Below are 22,860 nucleotides of genomic sequence, written 5' to 3' on the forward strand. Positions count from 1 at the left end.
GTTAATTTATCTGTTTTTCTAATAACTGATCCCCTCTTTGTGTGTTCCCCATTACCATCTCTTACTTCTTTCGAATGAACACCATAACATTCTTTGGAAGCTTGAATTTCAAGTTAATGGCCCCTTTAGCGGGATTGTTCCATATGAATATGGTTCGTCTTTTGAATAATAATAATAATAATAATAATAATAATAATAATAATAATAATAATAATAATAATAATAATAAAGTTCGATTGAAATGCTTAGGATGAGATTATTTCACTGCTTTACTCTTAAAGGTTATGGAAGTTTACGCAACTCATTAATGTGTTTTTTTTTAATTCAAGTGAAAATAATATCAGTGAGATGAATAAATATGTCCGCCAAATACACCTACACATCATACACTTAATCCATGTATGAGTATATGTACGTGAAACTGTCACATACATACACACCATACACTTAACGCATGATGTGTATGTATGTAAAACTGTCACATACATACACATCACGCACAACATAATGTAGGAATGTTTGTATGTGAAACTGTCACATACACACACACAAACACACATACACAAAATTCATGTAGGAATGTATGTGTGTATGTATGTGAAGCTGTCACATACACACATACATAAACACAATTCATGTATGAATGTATGTGAAAACTGTCACATACACACACACATACACATAATTCATGTATGAATGTACGTATGTGAAACAGTCCTTTAGTCAAAATGATTTAAGCCATCCAGTACAAACAACTATCAGTAATGCTTACAGTGCGCCACATGAGGTGCACTGACGGCCCTACTACCCTGTGGGACTTGAATCTAAGATGTACTGAGTGGCTACTTAACTATAACTGGTTGCTGACAGACAACGGACAACAGGAGTCTCCCTCTGAGAGAGAGAGAGAGAGAGAGAGAGAGAGAGAGAGAGAGAGAGAGAGAGAGAGAGAGAGAGAGAGAGAGAGACGTTAAGTGAACATTAGGTTCAAATTGCAATGTCCACTTCATTTGCTGTGCCAGCTGCAGAATATGCGGCAAATAATTTCTCATGCACTTCAGAATAAGTTAACAGCTCTCGGTACATTTGGAGTCAGTATCAATTGCCTCAAGTGTTCTCAGAAGCTGCACTCTGTAATTCTGTAATATTCCAGACACACACATATACATACACATATATATATATATATATATATATATATATATATATATATATATATATGATATATATATATACACTATATATATATATATATATGTATAAATATATATATATATATATATATATATATATATATATATATATATATATATATATATATATATATATATATATATATATATATATATCAAGAATTGAGGGCAGTGGAAACAGACTGGTACATAAAAAAATCTTTAATTTGTGCCGACGTTTCAAGACAAGTAGTCTCATTTTCAAGGCTGCAATATATATATATATATATATATATATATATATATATATATATATATATATATATATATATATATATATATATATATATATATCTGATACCAAAGTTATATACTTAAAGTCTCCTTTAAGTACATAACGTTTTATTATAACCGTTACGAAGGATTCACTTCGAGTGGTATACACTCTGTGATCAAAAGTCTACAGGTTTTTTTTATGACGGTTGACAGAGAGATTCGTACCGTAGCACAATATAAAATAAAAATAAAAGAATTCAATCTGGAATAGTTGGAATCCAGTTCGGGACTGGTCATGGAATTCAATAAAAATTCAATCAGTTTGGGAAGATTGATTTCGTTTTTACTTTAAATCACGTATTTTCTCTCAGATCGGCTTTCGTCCATGAGTTTACCATTTATATAAGTTTATAGTATCCAAAAATATCAGCAGTAATTGCTAAAGCGTATAACGCGGCATTAGTAAGTTTTGGTAATTTTTTGTAATATTATTACGTAAGCATATTTCTCTCTGGAAATACGCATCAGTTTTGCTTCAAATGTATCAAATAATTTTAAGTAAATGAGTTTTCCCCAACGGATTTATGTTATAAAATACTAAATTTTTAAGCTGTTTTAAATCTGGACCAATATCTCACACACTCAGCCATAGAAATTATTAAATTCATGGCAAAAACATGACTACAAAATTATGTATTGTTCGTCTGTCAGGCTCCACTATGTGCTGTTGTTGTATCGCGAAAGAAAACGTAACCCACGCAAAGTGCTTCGGTATAACTATGCTAATCGTCTTTTTTTTCGTTACGAAAGAAAACGTACATGACGGGGTATTTGGGTAACTACGCTAATCGAGTCGGTAGCGGTTAACCAAACAAATTGAGTTTCATGAAACAAAACACGACGAAATCTTTCTTTATAAATAAAAATCGGATACTTGGGGCAAATGCAGACCGACGGGAACAGATTCTGCAGACGAAAACGAACCTTCCCTTCCTATAATGCCCTGTCCTGACCTAAGCAGACCTTACTTTCCTAACCTCACTTAGGGCATTGACTTGGTTGGGGGGCCTCCCCCTCCTCCCCCTACGTAACACTAAACATCGGAAATAAAGGATAAGGCTTCCGATGGAAGATATTGTTAGAGCCGGCCACGAAACTACAGAACAAGATGAAATATGAGGGAATAATAAATATAAGATTAATTTTAAAAAAAGCACAAATTCCCAATTTGTTACTAAGTAAAGCGAGTATTTAAACTTTGTGTTTCTCCTTCATTCGAGCTGTGTCTTCCAACTCATTACTGTGCATTTTTAGAATGTAAATAAGGCTTTATATTTCCTTCAATGACGCTTCCACGCAACTGAAGGGCTGGCCAAGGTACTCCATGTTGCCTAAATGTTTTGCGCCCTCTCTACAATAAGCATTACACTCCCTTGCTATAAGAATTAAACGGACACTTACTGGAATTCCAACTTATTTACTTTACATAACAGAGAAAGGAGGAATTTGAGAGAGAGAGAGAGAGAGAGAGAGAGAGAGAGAGAGAGAGAGAGAGAGAGAGAGAGAGAGAGAGAGAGAGAGAACGCTGGCTTCAACAGTACATGAACAGCCAAGAGTTGAGAGAAGGGAAAGTTCAGATTACTTTCATCAAAGAATTCTATTTCACTTTCCGCTAGAGAGAGAGAGAGAGAGAGAGAGAGAGAGAGAGAGAGAGAGAGAGAGAGAGAGAGAGAGAGAGAGAGAGAGAGAGAGATGCTATGGTAAATGAAACAGAATTCTTTAATGTGAGGACACCAATCCTCTCCTTCCCTCCACACTTGGCTGTTCATGTGTTTGCTGGAGCCAGCATATCTCTCTCTCTCTCTCTCTTCATTAAAAGGAGTGACTTCCGTGTATAAACAACCCTCACAGAATTAAGCAGAACGCTACAGTGAAACGAAAGGTACATTATTTGAGATACCGACGCTTTGCTGCGTATCCGAGCAAAAACAAAAACAAAAAAAAATTAATTAAAGGAGTTAAAGAGGTGAAATCAGCCGAGAGAATCGTATGATCACGGATTAGTATGCAAATGAGCTACAGAAGCTGCGGGGGAAAAACGGGAAAAGGGGAAAGGGAAACTTTCTAAAGAGTTTACGAGAGCTTAAACAGGCGAAGCGAAAGTGAAATAGAGAGTGCAGATTATAACCTGCAAAATTCAATTGCTTTCACTCTCTGTGTGACATTCGACAATTGGAAAAGGTATATCTCAAATTGCACCTCGGATTGCAACTTGCAAACCAACAAGACTATTTCCTTTATGTGTATCTTACCATAGAACAGATATAAAATTTAGGTCAAAGGCCAAGCGCTGGGACCTACGAGGTCACTCAGAGCTGAAAGTGAAACTGACAGTAAAAAAGGTTTGAAAGGTGCAACAGGAGGAAAATCTCAAAGCAGTTGCACTATGAATCAATCGTTAGGAGAGTGTGGAAAGTAAGATGGAGGAAAGAGAATATGAACGGAGGTACAGGAAAAGGAACGAAAGGGATTGCAGCTAGGGGTCAAAGAGACGCTACACAGAACCTTCAGCAATGCCTATAAATTACTACTATATATATATATATATATATATATATATATATATATATATATATATATATATATATATATATATATATATATATATATATATATATATATATATATATATATACTGACACACGCCTGCGCACATAACCACAAAACTCTCCCATCACCGAGCAGCTCACCACATCACGAAATTTAAAAATAAAAAAAAAATAAAAAAAAAAGCCATTTTTCATTAGCGCCGAGGAGCCATCCAACTCCCATGCAATTACTTTTGGTAATCAATTCGGCGGTGTCACGTCCCAATCTCATTTCGAGTTAGTAATAACGAAGTCGGGCCAGAATGATAATAAGGAAATTAAAAAAAGGGAGGGGGGCGCGGGACCTTTTGATTTGGTGACCCGATCATCCGATGCCTCTGTGAGTGATCTCGTTACAGTATCACTTGAGCCTAATTTGTTTTCGTTTTAAAGGCTGCCCGCTTGGTTGCGTGGTATGAAGGGGTTTTATACACACACACATACATGTATATATTTGTGTATGTGTGGGTGTTTGTGTGTGTATACTGTACATATGTATGTATGTATGTATGTATGTATATATATATATATATATATATATATATATATATATATATATATATATAACACATTACCACAGGTGAAAAATAAGAAACGGGGTGTAGGTCCTGACCGGTTTCGACTTTATTTCCAAGCCATTGACGAAGTGATAATAATCATCATATATATATATATATATGTATATATATATATATATATATATATATATTATATATATATATATATATATATATATATATATATATATATATATATATATATATATATATATATATATATATATATAGAGAGAGAGAGAGAGAGAGAGAGAGAGAGAGAGAGAGAGAGAGAGAGAGAGATCACTAAGTCACCTGCAAGTATAGAATAAGTGAAGAACATTCTGTAACCAACCAAATTCTACATTCTGATTCAATTTCCAAATCTTTCAAACCGAGACTTGAATTCTAGCACGCCATACTCCATTAACTTACGCACTGAACAGCGGACAAAGTCCATGAATAATTCTGGACCTTTAAAGATGAAGTATCGTTCACTCTGGTGGTCGAGGACTGCCAAGAATTCGTCATGCAACAGGTGGTCTTTTAAAGATTTTCATTCGCGTCATTCCGTTCTCAACAACCAGGTGGGCATTATCTGACGGACTTTAAGGCTGCAAAATGTCATAAACAAGTCGGTGACTTGTTGCAAACATGTTGGCAACTTATCGCACACATGTTGGCAACTTATCGCACATATGTTGGCAACTTGTCGTGCATACATGTTGGAAACTTATCATCCATACATTGGCAACTTGTCAGACACGTTGGCAACTTACACACGGTGGCAACTTATCACATATGTTGGAAACATCGCACATGTTGGCAACTTATCCACATACACTGGCAACTTATTACATATGTTGGAAACTTATCGCACATGTTGGCAACTTATCCACACACATTGGCAGCTTAATGCCCACACATTGTCAACTTATCACCAACATGGCAACTTATTGCCCAAACATTGGAAACTTATTGCCCAAACATTGGCAAAGTATCACACACACACGGCACCTTATCACCCACATGTCGGCAACTTACTGCACACACATAACAAACATGTAGACTACAAGTCAACGACTCATTGCCAATTCTAACAGGGGTACCACACGAGCATCCAACATTTGCCAATTGTTCATTCTCCACTTATAGTCACTGACATGTTTTCAACCTATTTGTGGTTGACATTTTTGACTGTACAGAAGTGTGGACGCGTCCTAAGAGAATCCGGAAAATTCTGTCCATGTTAAACATCAACCAGAATCATATAAAGCAACTTTTATCAGATACACTGGACCACAAGAGTAACATCAAATTAGAATTGTTATTTCTATTGCACAAATGAAGGAAAATCAAATCCGAATTAACCGTTCAGACCGCCTGTCAACAATTAAATATTGCACATGTTTTTGCACTTTCCTGACAACAGGAAATGAAATAAAACACTGATTGGAAATGCAAAACAAGAACCTGATGACAATATATTAGAGAGAGAGAGAGAGAGAGAGAGAGAGAGAGAGAGAGAGAGAGAGAGAGAGAGAGAGAGAGAGAGAGAGATACTACTAAGTTCACATAATCTTTATATTCTTCTCAAATATACAATGGCTTACCTACGAGCAGTAAAGTAAGCGACAACACCTTGCAATCATAAGGATCAGAGTTGAAAACTCAGTTCAGGGAAAGATTTGCAACGATCTGAGTTGCAAATTTGCCTTCCATAAGGCATGTTTTTTTCTCGAAATTAATAATAATAATAATAATAATAATAATAATAATAATAATAATAATAATAATAATAATAATACCAATATATAAAGGCAATAGCCACGAAGGGAAAAGGGAAACAAGGGGTGGTTGTCAGGCCTTTCGACTGACGGTCCTTTACTTGGCAGAAGTCGCAAGGCCTGGAATCCACTCCTTGTCTCACTTCTCCCTTCGTTGTTATTGCCTTTTATTTATACATTCATCATTCTCGTTATACATATATATATATATATATATATATATATATATATATATATATATATATATATATATATATATATATATGACGCATCAACTCCTACAATGAATAATTTCCTTATAAACAACTAACACCACATTTCCCCACTTCCTTATTCAAACTTTATCACCGTTCTCTTTCTCTTCCTTTCAACTACTTCCACCGGTATTTCTGTGCTCATTTCTACGTTGCTCACGAGGCGCACAAAAAAAGGCGACACATTCCCTCCGCAAGCAAAATATATGCTTCCGCAAGCAGCATTTCATCATAAAACTCCATATATTTTTTTTTCCCTTGTCGTATAATCCTACTTTACCTGGTGGACATTCCACATTTTTCCGCTGCCGTCTCATATATTTCCGTAAAAATTCTCTCTCTCTCTCTCTCTCTCTATAATATACAATGCTTAGTTTTGTTTAGACAAATTTTCTCTCTCTTTATAACATACAATGATAAGTTTTGTTAGACAAATTTGCTCTCTCTCTCTCTCTCTCTTTACAATACGATGCTGTTTTGTTTAGACAAATTTGCTCTCTCTCTCTCTCTCTTTCTAATTCAATGATACGCTTTTAGACAAATTTTCGCCCTCTCTCTTCACAATACAAAGCTACGTTTTGTTTACACAAATTCTCTCTCTCTCTCTCTCTCTCTCTCTCTCTCTCTCTCTCTCTCTCTCCAGCCTCCTTTTCCAGAGCAGGCGGACGCGGTAAAGTTGGTCTCTTCTTTTTTGGCTGGACTGAAAAAAAAAATAAACAAATAAAAAAGAAAAAAAGCATAAATTTTCGCCAGGTTTCACGATGACCTCAGTCCTAGTATATGACGCAAGTTGAACCAGGGGAAAGGAGGTAAAAAGTCTAAGTCTGGTAATAAATTCTGGGGCGACTTTGCAGGAACCTTTTGGTTCTATATAATAAAAACCTTAGTAAAAAAAAGATTTTTGAAGTCTAGTTCATTCGTATTTGGAACTTTGGACAGCTGCTGTATTTACCTGTTGCTACAAAGAAACTCATTCGGGAGATTAAGAAACTATAATAATAATAATAATAATAATAATAATAATAATAATAATAATAATAATAATAATAATAATAATAATGTGGAAAAAATCGTCCACTCAGCAGTTTTAGTTTTGGGGTTTCTAAAAGCAGACATAATCTGAGGGACCTAGAGAGAGAGAGAGAGAGAGAGAGAGAGAGAGAGAGAGAGAGAGAGAGAGAGAGAGAGAGATAAAAGTTCTCCTTGTCCCATACAACAATCCACAGGGACTTAGGAAAAGAAAGAAAGAGAGAGAGAGAGAGAGAGAGATAAAAGCTCTCCTCGTAACCCATACACCAATCCACAGGGACTTAGGGGGAAGAGAGAGAGAGAGAGAGAGAGAGAGAGAGAGAGAGAGAGAGAGAGAGAGAGAGAGAGAGAGAGAGAGAGAGAGCATCCACACTAGACAAAAAATTCAGCCAAAGTCCACAGAAAGAGAAAGAAACATACGCATAGCTAGAGAGAGAGAGAGAGAGACAAACGACTAGCCGTCTCAGAGCGATAAGAAGGACCTGTTGCAGATAAAACTTCGACTTACGAGAGGGGGGGAAAGTTCGCGCTTTCTTTCTCGCTTTCTCCTGTTTGCGACATATGTAGGAAACACAAAAGCAATTTCTCTCGTATTTTCTTTTTGGCTTCAATTTTTCACAAGAGGAAAACATTTCCTTAAGTAATAATGGTCTTTATTTTGAATTTGATATAGAATTTAGGCCAAAGGCCAGGCGCTGGGACCTAGGAGGTCATTCAGCGCTGAAACGGAAATTGAGAGAAAAGGAGGTTTGAAAGGTGTAACAGGAGGAAAACCTCGCAGTTGCACTAGGCATCAATTGTTGAGAAAGGGTTGAGGAAAGTTAGATGGAAGAAAGAGAATATGAAAGGAGGTACAGTAAAAGGAGTGACAGGAGTTGCAGCTAGGGGCCGAAGGGGCGCTGCCTACAGTGCACCGCGTGAGGTGCGCTTACGGCACTAAACCCCCCTACGGAGGAAAAGAAGATTAGTACAAATGTGAATGTATTTAAAATTAATGACAGGCAATGTAATATGTTCTTCTAGGAATAAAGTGTTCTCAATAACAGGCATTATAACAGTTCATAAAGAAGTTCTTCAGTTTATAAAACCACGATGAACAGGGAAGTGTTTGACAAAAAAAAAATTTCAGTACAAAGTATACTATATTATCCGCGTTTATAAAAAAAACACATTTATATCTTCTAACTTATCTTCCGTTTCCCAACTGATTGAAATAATTTCACATAATATAAATAAAAGGGCAAAATATACTAGTCTCTCACTCTCTCTGATGAAAGTATCTTGAAAATCTCACCTTCTCTCCCTCTTTTTGAAGAGTACCTTGAAAATCTCACTTTTTCTCTCTCTTTTTGAAGAGAGTGTCTTCAAAATTCCCCCTTTTCTCTCTCTCTTTTTGAAGAGAGTATCTTCAAGTTACCCACTTCTCTCTATCTCTCTCTGATGAAAGTATCTTCAAAATCTCACCTTTTCTCTCTCTCTCTTTTTGAAGCGGGTACCTTCAGAATCCCCTTTCTCTCTCTCTCTGAAGAGAGTATCTTCAAAATTCCCCCTTCACTCTCTCTTAAGAGAGCAGTTTCAATATCCACCTTCTCTCTCTTTGAAGCGAGTATCTTCAAAATCCCCCCTCTCTCTCTCTAATGAAAACATCTTCAAAATCCCCTGCTCTCTCTCTCTCTCTCTCCGAAGAGAGTATCTTCAGAATCCTCCCTCTCTCTCTCTCTCTCTCTCTCTCTCTCTCTCCAGACAACTGATGCCCGACCCTATTCTTGAGTGTCAATTAAGCTAACGCAGTGCAAGACCTTAGCAATTTCTGCAGCATTTCCCAATCGCCATTGCTGCAAAACAATTTTAACAGCAAAACTTTCCAGGTGTTCAGTTGCACAAGGAAGTTGCAAGGCAACGAAAACTCTGGCAACTCGAATCTCAGTGGTTTTTAGACTCTTTATGTGCATTCAGTTGCAAGAGTCTAGTTCCTTTAAAAAAAAAAAAGCGCAAATGGATAAAAAATAATACAAATATCTCATTTTCTTTCTCTGTTGGAAAATAAGTTTTGTGTTTCTCTCTCTCTCTCTCTCTCTCTCTCTCTCTCTCTCTCTCTCTCTCTCTGAAATAAGCATCTTCAAAATTCCCTCTTTCTCTCTCTATGAAATAGGCGTCTTCAAAATTCTCCTTCTCTCTCTCTCTCTCTATGAAATGAACATCTTCAAAAATCCCTTTTCTCTCTCTCTCTCTCTCTCTATGAAATAAGCATCTTTAAAAATTCCCCCTCTCTCTCTCTCTTTCTCTATGCAATAAGCATCTTCAAAATTCCCCCTGTGCCTCTCTCTCTCTCTCTCTATGAAATATGCATCTTCAAAATTCCTCTCTCTGATAAGAGTATCTTCAAAATCTTATCCTCCCATGTCAAGCTTACTATCTTCCCTTGTCAATCTTACTATCTTCCCTTGTCAATCTTATTATCTTCCCTTGTCAATCTTACTATCTTCCCTTGTCAATCTTACTATCTTCCCTTGTCAATCTTACTATCTTCCCTTGTCAATCTTACTATCTTCCCATGTCAATCTTACTATCTTCCCTTGTCAATCTTACTATCTTCCCATGTCAAGCTTACTATCTTCCCTTGTCAATCTTACTATCTTCCCATGTCAATCTTACTATCTTCCCTTGTCAATCTTACTATCTTCCCTTGTCAATCTTATTATCTTCCCTCGTCAATCTCATCTCATCTCTGCAAAACGCGACAACAGAGAAACAGTGGAATAAGCAAGAACACCCAAGAAAGTTTAAGGCAGGAGCCTCGCATTATTACTTCGAAAAACTTTGTCGAGAGAAGTTTAATTTTGATGAATACTTTCTGCGTAATTTCAAACTAGCGGATTCTGGCCTTAATGAAACTATGCGCGACAGACATAATACGTCTTTTGAAATCTGAGATTGGAGGAGGAGGAGGAGGAGGAGGAGGAGGAGGAGGAGGAGAGATAAAGCACCCTATGTTTAAAGGAAAGGCAATTCAAGCTGCCATCAGGGATAAACTTGGAAAGTTTAGAGAGAGAGAGAGAGAGAGAGAGAGAGAGAGAGAGAGAGAGAGAGAGAGAGAGAGAGAGAGAGAGAGAGAGCTCACAGTTCCACTTAGGTGATGGAACCTTTTCGAGAAGAGAATAAAAACGATAAGATGAATTTCTTTTCATTCTTTTTTTTAAATGCTTTTAAAGCAGTGTTACCATGCGCGAGCACCACAGGCGGGTGGACAGATGGAAAAAGACTTTTTTTTATATAGTGCAGTTTAATTTCAAGACGGCTGGCTACTTTCCAACGAGCATAACGTTTAAGCTGATGAATAAAAAATAATTGTGACATGGATTGCGTAAAGTATATTTAGTTTAATACCTATTAAATGCTCCTTAATTTAACTAAACACCCAATTATGACAACGTGAGCGAAAAACAATCAAGTGTTTTTTTGACCTAGTACTCTTCCTAACATAGCTGTTAAACCTTATATTACGCTTATAATAAAGACATCACAGCATTAGAGTTAAAATAACCAAAGTGATATAAAAAAACAAGGGCTATAATAATCCTAATACTAGTAATAACAACCACAATGATTATTCAATAATCATTAGAAAATGACAAAAGTAAAATAAAAAAAAAAGAGCCCGCTAGAGTAGCCTACCCATATTGAGATGATGTCTGTGTACACTGATTAAAAACCTGCTTCCCACTCAATAAAATGAAAAGAATTTGATAAAACTGATACATTTAACAAGTTCCTAACTATCAAAATTAAAAGACACAATAACACACCAGTATTTAACAAAGCAATGATTTCAACACTCACCAAAGGAAGGTGTAGACGAACTGAAGAGCCCTGAAGCCTTGTCAGTCTAACCTCAGATATAGGCCTACACCGGAACTGTAATAAAAGAGAAATTCATTACCATTGGCATTTTATTACTTTAAATGTTGAAGTGAATAACGTGATGAAATTTGGATCTTTCTTAGATAGTGAACCCCAAGGGTTTTAACCCGGTAATACGGTATGTATGCATCTTTGCGGAGTACTTAGTACAAGCCCGTTGGGGATGACCGTAAAAAACATAAACAAAAGACTGTAAATATCATTAAGATGACCCCCAAGAAATATTAGACCTTGATAACGACCCTCAAAAACCCTTGGGGGTCACTACCTACGAAAGAATGAAGTTTTCATGTGGATATTGGACAGAATTAGCATTAATAACGACAATAATTTGATGTAGAGATGCAGCACTCAACAGGGGAACTAGGAGAGGTCTAGTGCAAGCGTTCATGGCCATGGGCCACGAAGAGGCCCGAGGGCCACTAGAGGGAGTCAGAGTGAACTACAGTAGAACGTTTCTAGTGTATAAGGAACGCTGGTCACTCCGACCCACTCACCAACATATTTCGTCTTTTCAGGTATTTTAAATCGATGTTTCCACCAATAACAACTGCGACAGACTTTCACGAAGCACATGTATTGCAGACATTGCGAAAGAGTTCGTAATAAAAGAGAAAATCACTAAAATATAACGTAATTTCACTATACAAACAGAACCATGGAAGGTGACGGTTACATTACAGTGTTGCCACAAACACCGCATCTCGGGGAGGGGGCTAAGTCCGCATGGTGTAGGAGAGTTTTTGACAGCATAGGCCTCCTCTTAACACATACAAAAATTATTTATTTGCAATGATCATGTACCTACAGTCACTGGTTTTATATTTTATTTAATTTATATTAATTTTAGAACAAGTTTTCGAATTCACGTTGGGTATTTTATGTTCTGAAACCCGGAATTAACAATCCTTTCCAAGGCAATTTAAACCACCAAGGTAGGCAAACATTTTTATCTGGAAGTTGATGTATAACGTTTGATATTATATATTAATATATATATATAAGATTAAAGAATTGTTCGTTTTTAGAATCAGTGAAAACAGGTACGTACATGACAAGTTTTTATTCCTGAAAGATTTAATTTAAAAATCTAGTAATAAAAATGTGGTTAACTACGTTTTGGCAACACTGTACCAACAGTACTATAGTTATTGATATATGGCGCTCGATGACTGGTTCAAGCTTGAATCTTATCGTCTTAATGAATTGAAACTTTACCCTGGTGACTGGTTTAATCATCCGAGAATGGACGAGCAAGACCGACGTGTAATTATTATATATAGTCTCCCCTCTTCTGGAAATAAAAAGCACACTTGTCCGAGACAACCAATATGATTTGCAACCCGAGTTTACGAAGGTAAAAAAGTAACTACAACGCAGCATCCTTATGATATGTGAGCTGATTAACAGCTCTCCTAGGTCTATTAGATTTATTTTAAAGTTTCAAGAACCAATAGGTTACCTAGCAAACCTGCATAGCATAGTGGTATATAATATACAGTAGGTCTATGATCCGTTAAAGTCAAGTACGTTTCTGTAAAATTTTTTTTTTTTTACAAAATTTTTAATTTACACAAGGAAAATTGAAATAGTTGTGATAATTGCCTAAATATAAAAAATTATGACTACGTGGAAAGCAGTATCTTAGGACTGATAAACCTTTACAGTTTATATCTGTTGCATTAGTGTAAATATTACAAGGGGCCCCACACACAGATTTTTTCTTTTTTTTCGTAAGGTGTCCCGCGCTTTGCAGCAACACTTGCTTAAAAATCTTATGCCGCAGGCAGACACAAATATACATTAGAATATGCATTGCTTCTCCCACTTAAGAATTGTCCGATATTCATATCCGGTGGTTTAGTGATGTGTAGGAGGTAGTTCTATGAGAACTAGAACTACCTCCTACACATCACTAACTAGAACTACCTCCTACACATCACTAACTAGAACTACCTCCAACGCATCACTAAACCACCGGATATGAATATCGGACAATTGCTTGCGACCATTCCAGCGCAAGAAAAGTAATTGATAAGACGAATTGAGCGTTTGCTATATAAAATAAATGCTGTTGAAACTGCCACTTTGTTTAACAAAAACTCTACTAAAGAAGGTCTTTTTCCTAATTTTACTAGTGTTTAAATTACATTGTCATTTTCCGTACAAAAATAAAAGTTTATGATAAATTTTCAATAATATTTCAATTTTAGAAAAAATAAAAAAAGATATTGCCGCAAAGAGAGAGGAACCAGTGTAAAAAACTAAAGCATAACTTTTTGAAATGTATAAGAAAAATCTTTATTCACGATAATAATAAAAAATGATCTTAACGAAAATAGAATATATCGTTTTCATAGAACGCATTCACGTACAGACAAAAATCGGCGCGTCCGACTCCGATGAGGTCGGTCTTTTAGAATCCAGCACCTCGCTTCGAATCGTCCCGTCGGAGATTCCGTGATCTTCTTCCGTCCTTCCTCGGAGGCAGAGAGACGGAATCCAGCGCCTCGCTTCGACTCGTTCCGTCGGAGATTCCGTGATCATCTTCCGTCCTTCCTCGGAGGCAGAGAGACGGTGAAGACGGAAGTTCTTCATCGTCTCTCCGACTTCGAGGAAGGAAGGAAGAAGAGGATTCCGGAATCCCCGACGAAACCAGTTTAAGCTTGGTGTCGGAATCTAAAACTAACCTTAGCCTCACCCGTCTTACTTGGCAACAAACAGCATGATGTCAAAGTTCTTGCAAGTTGTAAATATCGTTCTAGCACTTTTAGGACTACCACAATTGTTTGGATGCAGGATTGGAGGAGGCAATCGCTGCATGGATATTGCTTATAAATTGGCCCTGTTCTTAGGAACATTGTTGGACTTTGGAAGTATTACCGGAACGTTTAAACCTGACCAGGAAATCTCGGCAAACGAAAAAGTTTTGTTGAAAAGACAAACTGAAAATTCTGAAGGCACAAGCGGACAAGACTCGCTCGTGAGCCAGAGTGATCTGGACTCTGATTTCGAATTCTTGGAAATTCTAGTAAAAACGATTGACGACCCATATCTAACCGAGTTCCCCAAGCCCTCACTCCTACAGGATTTCAAGAGGAATTACACCCACGAGATAGTCAAGGCAATGAAGAGAAAGACAGAAAGGTTGGAAAGGGAAAACAGTGAATACAGAAGACTGCAAACTGATAATGAACGGCATGTGAAGGAAATTTCGCAATATGTGAGGACGATCACAAATCTGCAGAAGGAAGTCTCTGCTCTGACTGACGACAATAAAAAGACGAAAAGTGAACTGGAAGAGAAAATTCGCCTTCTCTCAGAAGATCGAAATCGTCTCGAGAACGGAAATGTGGAGAAGCAGACGAAGATTGAACAGCTAGAGAAAGAGAAAAGAGAGGCATGGAATACGATAACCTCTCTGGAAAACGGTCTGGAAGATCTGAAGGGGGAAATAACGGCTCTGACGGTCACTGCCCAAGAGATTGAGACAGACTTCAGGGTAAAGGTAGACGACATTGGCGACCTGACGAAGCTCGAGGAAGACGCGAGGCGGAAAAGCGACTCGATAACAAAAGCAGACGAAGAAAAAGTTTCGAAAGAATCGAGCAATAGAGAGAAAAATGGACACGAAGAGCTGAAGAGAGAAGAAGTCGACAATGAAAACGAAACGCCTGAGGAGACTGGACACGAGCTCATAAGGAAAGGGCATAAAATGCAGTTTTGGAAGAAGTGGAAGAACAAGAGAAAGTTCAAACGTGAAGCTGAACACGAGGGTATGTGGGAAGAACCTGGCGAAGCACTTCTCGAGGAATGGCAACAACTCTCACACTCGGAGGACATACTTGACGAAGAGATCGGTGACTTACTTGAAGAATTAGAGGAGTTACTCGATGAACTAGAGCAGATACTCAAGGAGGAGGAAGAAACGGCAGCTGAGGAAGAAGCAGTCGACTTACTTGAGGTCATAGACGAGATGATCGAGGAGGAGATGAGCAAGATAGTTGAAAAGACGCAGGCTCAAAGGTGGCCCAAAAGAGGGAGAAGAGGTCAAAGACAGGACGAAACCCGGAAGAGAAGACAAACTTCAAACAAGATGAAGACGAAAAGGAAGAGAGACAAGGAAAGAAGAAGAAAATTCGTAAGGCTATGGAAAGGAAATCACTGAAAGATGGACCTAGGACGCTGAAAAAGAAAGAGTAGGGGACAGAGAGAGAGAGAGAGAGACAAAGAGAAGCTGAATGGAATGAAGAAGAGTGGACTTCAGGCTTGCAGGTATGTGGGTGTTTTGTGTATGTGTATATGTGAGTGAGTGATGTGTGAGCGCGCTCACTTTTCAGTGTGAAAGCATATGTGTATGTGGGTGTAGAGTATATATGTGGGGATAGTAGGGTGGGGAATAGGTAGGTAGGTAGGTGGGTGGGTGGGTGGGAAGGGAGATAGATAGGTAGGTAGGTGGGTGGGTGGGTGGGAAGGGAGATAGACAGGTAGGTAGGTAGGTGGGTGGGTGGGTGAGTGGATGCATTCTTTTTTGTGTGTTTGAAGTCATATTCTTCATTTCTTACTAATTCTCTCTCTCTCTCTCTCTCTCTCTCTCTCTCTCTCTCTCTCTCTCTCTCTCTCTCTCTCTCCCGTGTTTATTCACCCATGTTTTTAAATCCATTTTTTTTTTCAGATGCAGCTAAATGCCCTAAAGAACCTGCCCTGGAAGATGGAAACAAGAAGAAGACCGGAAGAGGCAGAAGCCAGCGGATGGACGGTGGTTCAACTGGCCTGGAAGATGGAAACACAGAAGAGAAGACCGGAGCAGAGGCAGAAGCCAGCGGATGGACGGTGGTTCGGGGCCATCGTCTCTTCACTGGCCTGGAAGATGGAAACACAGAAGAGAAGACCGGAGCAGAGGCAGAAGCCAGCGGATGGACGGTGGTTCGGGGGCCATCGTCTCTTCACTGGCCCTGGAAGATGGAAACACAGAAGAGAAGACCGGAGCAGAGGCAGAAGCCAGCGGATGGACGGTGGTTCGGGGGCCATCGTCTCTTCACTGGCCCTGGAAGATGGAAACACAGAAGAAGACCGGAGCAGAGGCAGAAGCCAGCGGATGGACGGTGGTTCGGGGGCCATCGTCTCTTCACTGGCCCTGGAAGATGGAAACACAGAAGAGAAGACCGGAGCAGAGGCAGAAGCCAGCGGATGGACGGTGGTTCAGGGGGCCATCGTCTCTTCACACTCAATTTGGAAGATGGAAACACAGAAGAGAAGACCGAGCAGAGGCAGAAGCCAGCGGATGGACGGTGGTTCGGGGGCCATCGTCTCTTCACTGGCCCTGGAAGATGGAAACACAGAAGAAAGACCGGAGCAGAGGCAGAAGCCAGCGGATGGACGGTGGTTGGGGGGCCATCGTCTCTTCACTGGCCCTGGAAGATGGGAAACACAGAAGAGAAGACGGAGCAGAGGCAGAAGCCAGCGGATGGACGGTGGTTCGGGGCCATCGTCTCTTCACTGGCCCTGGAAGATGGAAACACAGAAGAGAAGACAGGCAGAAGAAGCCAGCGGATGGACGGTGGTTCAGGGCCAAGTCTCTTCACTGGCCTGGAAGATGGAAACACAGAAGAGAGACCGGGCAGAGGCAGAAGCCAGGGATGGACGGTGGTTGATGGGCCATCGTCTCTTCACTGGCCCTGGAAGATGGAAACACAGAAGAGAAGACCGGAGCAGAGGCAGAAGCCAGCGGATGGACGGTGGTTGGGGGCCATCGTCTCTTCACTGGCCCTGGAAGATGGAAACACAGAAGAGAAAGACCGAGAGCAGAGGCAGAAGCCAGCGGATGGACGGTGGTTCGGGGGCCATCGTCTCTTCACTGGCCCTGGAAGATGGAAACACAGAAGAGAAGACCGGAGCAGAGGCAGAAGCCAGCGGATGGACCGGTGGTTCGGAGGCCATCGTCTCTTCACTGGCCCTGGAAGATGGAAACACAGAAGAGAAGACCGGAGCAGAGGCAGAAGCCAGCGGATGGACGGTGGTGGGGCCATCGTCTTTCACTGGCCCTGGAAGATGGAAACACAGAAGAGAAGACCGGAGCAGAGGCAGAAGCCAGCGGATGGACGGTGGTTCGGGGGCCATCGTCTCTTCACTGGCCCTGGAAGATGGAAACACAGAAGAGAAGACCGAGCAGAGGCAGAAGCCAGCGGATGGACGGTGGTTCAGGGGCCATCGTCTCTTCACTGGCCCTGGAAGATGGAAACACAGAAGAGAAGACAGAGGCAGAAGCCAGCGGATGGACGGTGGTTCGGGGCCATCGTCTCTTCACTGGCCCTGGAAGATGGAAACACAGAAGAGAAGACCGGGCAGAGGCAGAAGCCAGCGGATGGACGGTGGTTCGGGGGCCATCGTCTCTTCACTGGCCTGGAAGATGGAAACACAGAAGAGAAGACCGAGCAGAGGCAGAAGCCAGCGGATGGACGGTGGTTCAGGGGGCCATCGTCTCTTCACTGGCCCTGGAAGATGGAAACACAGAAGAGAAGACCGGAGCAGAGCAGAAGCCAGCGGGATGGACGGTGGTTCGGGGGCCATCGTCTCTTCACTGGCCCTGGAAGATGGAAACACAGAAGAGAAGACCGGAGCAGAGGCAGAAGCCAGCGGATGGACGGTGGTTGAGGGCCATCGTCTCTTCACTGGCCTGGAAGATGGAAACACAGAAGAGAAGACCGGAGCAGAGGCAGAAGCCAGCGGATGGGCCAAATTGGTTGAGGGCCATCGTCTCTTCACTGGCCCTGGAAGATGGAAACACAGAAGAGAAGACCGGAGCAGAGGCAGAGAAGCCAGCGGATGGACGGTGGTTCGGGGGCCATCGTCTCTTCACTGGCCCTGGAAGATGGAAACACAGAAGAGAAGACCGGAGCAGAGGCAGAAGCCAGCGGATGGACGGTGGTTCGGGGGCCATCGTCTCTTCACTGGCCCTGGAAGATGGAAACACAGAAGAGAAGACCGGAGCAAGGCAGAAGCCAGCGGATGGACGGTGGTTCGGGGGCCATCGTCTCTTCACTGGCCCTGGAAGATGGAAACACAGAAGAAGACCGGAGCAGAGGCAGAAGCCAGCGGATGGACGGTGGTTCGGGAGACCATCGTCTCTTCACTGGCCCTGGAAGATGGAAACACAGAAGAGAAGACCGAGCGGAGGCAGAAGCCAGCGGATGGACGGTGGTTCAGGGGCCATCGTCTTCACTGGCCCTGGAAGATGGAAACACAGAAGAGAAGACCGAGCAGAGGCAGAAGCCAGCGGATGGGCGGTGGTTCGGGGCCATCGTCTCTTCACTGGCCCTGGAAGATGGAAACACAGAAGAGAAGACCGGAGCAGAGGCAGAAGCCAGCGGATGGACCGGTGGTTGAGGGCCGCCGTCTCTTCACTGGCCCTGGAAGATGGAAACACAGAAGAGAAGACCGGAGCAGAGGCAGAAGCCAGCGGATGGACGGTGGTTGGGGGCCATCGTCTCTTCACTGGCCCTGGAAGATGGAAACACAGAAGAGAAGACCGGGCAGAGGCAGAAGCCAGCGGATGGACGGTGGTTCAGGGCCATCGTCTCTTCACTGGCCCTGGAAGATGGAAACACAGAAGAGAAGACGGAGCAGAGGCAGAAGCCAGCGGATGGACGGTGGTTCGGGGAGCCATCGTCTCTTCACTGGCCCTGGAAGATGGAAACACAGAAGAGAAGCAGAGGCAGAAGCCAGCGGATGGACGGTGGTTCAGGGAGCCATCGTCTCTTCACTGGCCCTGGAAGATGGAAACACAGAAGAGAAGACCGACAGAGGCAGAAGCCAGCGGATGGACGGTGGTTGGGGGCCATCGTCTCTTCACTGGCCCTGGAAGATGGAAACACAGAAGAGAAGACCGGAGCAGAGGCAGAAGCCAGCGGATGGACGGTGGTTGAGCCATCGTCTCTTCACTGGCCCTGGAAGATGGAAACACAGAAGAAGACCGGAGCAGAGGCAGAAGCCAGCGGATGGACGGTGGTTCGGGGGCCATCGTCTCTTCACTGGCCCTGGAAGATGGAAACACAGAAGAGAAGACCGGAGCAGAGGCAGAAGCCAGCGGATGGACGGTGGTTCGGGGGCCATCGTCTCTTCACTGGCCCTGGAAGATGGAAACACAGAAGAGAAGACCGGGCAGAGGCAGAAGCCAGCGGATGGACGGTGGTTCGAGGGGCCATCGTCTCTTCACTGGCCCTGGAAGATGGAAACACAGAAGAGACCGGAGCAGAGGCAAGCCAGCGGATGGACAGAATCGTCTCTTCACTGGCCTGGAAGATGGAAACACAGAAGATGAAGACCGAGAGGCAGAAGCCAGCGGATGGACCGGTGGTTCGGAAATTATCGTCTCTTCACTGGCCCTGGAAGATGGAAACACAGAAGAGAAGACCAGCAGAGGCAGGCCAGCGGATGGACGGTGGTTCAGGGGGCCATCGTCTCTTCACTGGCCCTGGAAGATGGAAACACAGAAGAGAAGACCGGAGCAGAGGCAGAAGCCAGCGGATGGACGGTGGTTCGGATGGCCATCGTCTCTTCACTGGCCCTGGAAGATGGAAACACAGAAGAAGACCGGAGCGGAGCAGCCAGGCAGAAGCCAGCGGATGGACGGTGGTTCAGGGCCATCGTCCGCTTCACTGGCCCTGGAAGATGGAAACACAGAAGAGAGAAGACGGAGCAGAGGCAGAAGCCAGCGGATGGAGCGGTGGTTGGGGGCCATCGTCTCTTCACTGGCCCTGGAAGATGGAAACACAGAAGAGAAGAAGCCAGGGATGGACGGTGGTTGAGGCCATCGTCTCTTCACTGGCCCTGGAAGATGGAAACCAGAAGACCGATGGGATGGGTGGTTGGGGGCCATCGTCTCTTCACTGGCCCTGGAAGATGGAAACACAGAAGAGAAGACTGGAGCAGAGGCAGAAGCCAGCGGATGGACGGTGGTTCAGGGCCATCGTCTCTTCACTGGCCCTGGAAGATGGAAACACAGAAGAGAAACTGGAGCAGAGGCAGAAGCCAGCGGATGGACGGTGGTTCAGGCCATCGTCTCTTCACTGGCCCTGGAAGATGGAAACACAGAAGAGAAGACTGGAGCAGAGGCAGAAGCCAGCGGATGGACGGTGGTTCGGGGCCATCGTCTCTTCACTGGCCCCTGGAAGATGGAAACACAGAAGAGAAGACCGGAGCAGAGCAGAAGCCAGCGGATGGACGGTGGTTGGGGGCCATCGTCTCTTCACTGGCCCTGGAAGATGGAAACACAGAAGAAAGACCGAGCAGAGGCAGAAGCCAGCGGATGGACGGTGGTTCAGAGAGCCATCGTCTCTTCACTGGCCCTGGAAGATGGAAACACAGAAGATGGAAACAGAGGCAGAAGCAGCGGATGGACGGTGGTTGGGGGCCAGAAGATGACCAGAAGCCAGAGGCGGATGGACGGTGGTTCGGGGCCATCGTCTCTTCACTGGCCTGGAAGATGGAAACACAGAAGAGAAGACCGGAGCAGAGGCAGAAGCCAGCCGGATGGACGGTGGTTGTTCCCATCGTCTCTTCACTGGCCCTGGAAGATGGAAACACAGAAGAGAAGACCGGAGCAAGGCAGAAGCCAGCGGATGGACGGTGGTTCAGGGGGCCATCGTCTCTTCACTGGCCCTGGAAGATGGAAACACAGAAGAGAAAGCCGGAGCTGAGGCAGAAGCCAGCGGATGGACGGTGGTTGAGGGCCATCGTCTTCACTGGCCCTGGAAGATGGAAACACAGAAGAGAAAGACCGGAGCAGAGGCAGAAGCCAGCGGATGGACGGTGGTTGAGGCCATCGTCTCTTCACTGGCCCTGGAAGATGGAAACACAGAAGAGAAGACCGAGCAGAGGCAGAAGCCAGCGGATGGACGGTGGTTCAAGGGGGCCATCGTCTCTTCACTGGCCCTGGAAGATGGAAACACAGAAGAGAAACACAGAAGAGCAGAGGCAGAAGCCAGCGGATGGACGGTGGTTCGGGGGCCATCGTCTCTTCACTGGCCCTGGAAGATGGAAACACAGAAGAGAAGACCGGAGCAGAGGCAGAAGCCAGCGGATGGACGGATGGGCCCTGGAAGATGGAAACACAGAAGAGAGAGACCGAGTTCGGCAGAAGCCAGCGGATGGACGGTCCTCTTCACTGGCCCTGGAAGATGGAAACACAGAAGAGAAGACCGGAGCAGAGGCAGAAGCCAGCGGATGGACGGTGGTTCAGGGGGGCCATCGTCTCTTCACTGGCCCTGGAAGATGGAAACACAGAAGAGAAGACCGGAGCAGAGGCAGAAGCCAGCGGATGGACGGTGGTTCGGGGGGCCATCGCTCTTCACTGGCCCTGGAAGATGGAAACACAGAAGAGAAGACCGAGCAGAGCAGAAGCCAGCGGATGGACGGTGGTTGGGGGCCATCGTCTCTTCACTGGCCCTGGAAGATGGAAACACAGAAGAGAAGCCGGAGCAAGAGGAAACAGAAGCCAGCGGATGGACGGTGGTTGGGGGCCATCGTCTCTTCACTGGCCCTGGAAGATGGAAACACAGAAGAGAAGACTGGCAGAGGCAGAAGCCAGCGGATGGACGGTGGTTGGGGGCCATCGTCTCTTCACTGGCCCTGGAAGATGGAAACACAGAAGAGAAGAGGAGCAGAGGCAGAAGCCAGCGGATGGACGGTGGTCGAGGGCCATCGTCTCTTCACTGGCCCTGGAAGATGGAAACACAGAAGAGAAGACCGGAGCAGAGGCAGAAGCCAGCGGATGGACGGTGGTTGGGGGCCATCGTCTCACTGGCCCTGGAAGATGGAAACACAGAAGAGAAGACCGAGCGGCAGAGGGATGGACAGAAGCCAGCGGATGGACGGTGGTTGGAGGGGGGCCATCGTCTCTTCACTGGCCCTGGAAGATGGAAACACAGAAGAGAAGACCGAGCAGAGGCAGAAGCCAGCGGATGGAGCGGTGGTTCAGCCATCGTCTCTTCACTGGCCCTGGAAGATGGAAACACAGAAGAAAGACCGGAGCAGAGGCAGAAGCCAGCGGATGGACGGTGGTTCGAGGGGCCATCGTCTTCACTGGCCCTGGAAGATGGAAACACAGAAGAGAGACTGGCGGCAGAGGCAGAAGCCAGCGGATGGACGGTGGTTCGGGGCCATCGCTCTTCACTGGCCCTGGAAGATGGAAACACAGAAGAGAAGACCGGAGCAGAGGCAGAAGCCAGCGGATGGGC

The 22,860-nt window shown here is 43.5% G+C and overlaps 1 protein-coding gene across 1 annotated transcript; it reads left to right on the forward strand.

Annotated features, from left to right (window-relative positions):
- The first annotated feature begins 13,981 nt into the window (after positions 1-13,981).
- On the forward strand, positions 13,982-16,325 carry LOC136830676 (golgin subfamily A member 6-like protein 7). The gene is made up of 2 exons (XM_067090310.1): positions 13,982-15,898; positions 16,299-16,325. The coding sequence occupies exon 1, from the start codon at positions 14,349-14,351 to the stop codon at positions 15,789-15,791; it is 1,443 nt and encodes a 480-aa protein (XP_066946411.1). The 5' UTR covers positions 13,982-14,348; the 3' UTR covers positions 15,792-15,898; positions 16,299-16,325.
- Positions 16,326-22,860: the final 6,535 nt, after the last annotated feature.

The sequence above is a fragment of the Macrobrachium rosenbergii genome, chromosome 47, assembly GCF_040412425.1.
Source record: "Macrobrachium rosenbergii isolate ZJJX-2024 chromosome 47, ASM4041242v1, whole genome shotgun sequence".
In the NCBI taxonomy this organism is placed as follows: domain Eukaryota; kingdom Metazoa; phylum Arthropoda; class Malacostraca; order Decapoda; family Palaemonidae; genus Macrobrachium; species Macrobrachium rosenbergii.

Coding starts and splice junctions, on each gene's coding strand:
- LOC136830676 (XM_067090310.1), top strand. CDS start 14,349: ATGATGTCAAAGTTCTTGCAAGTTGTAAATATCGTTCTAGCACTTTTA.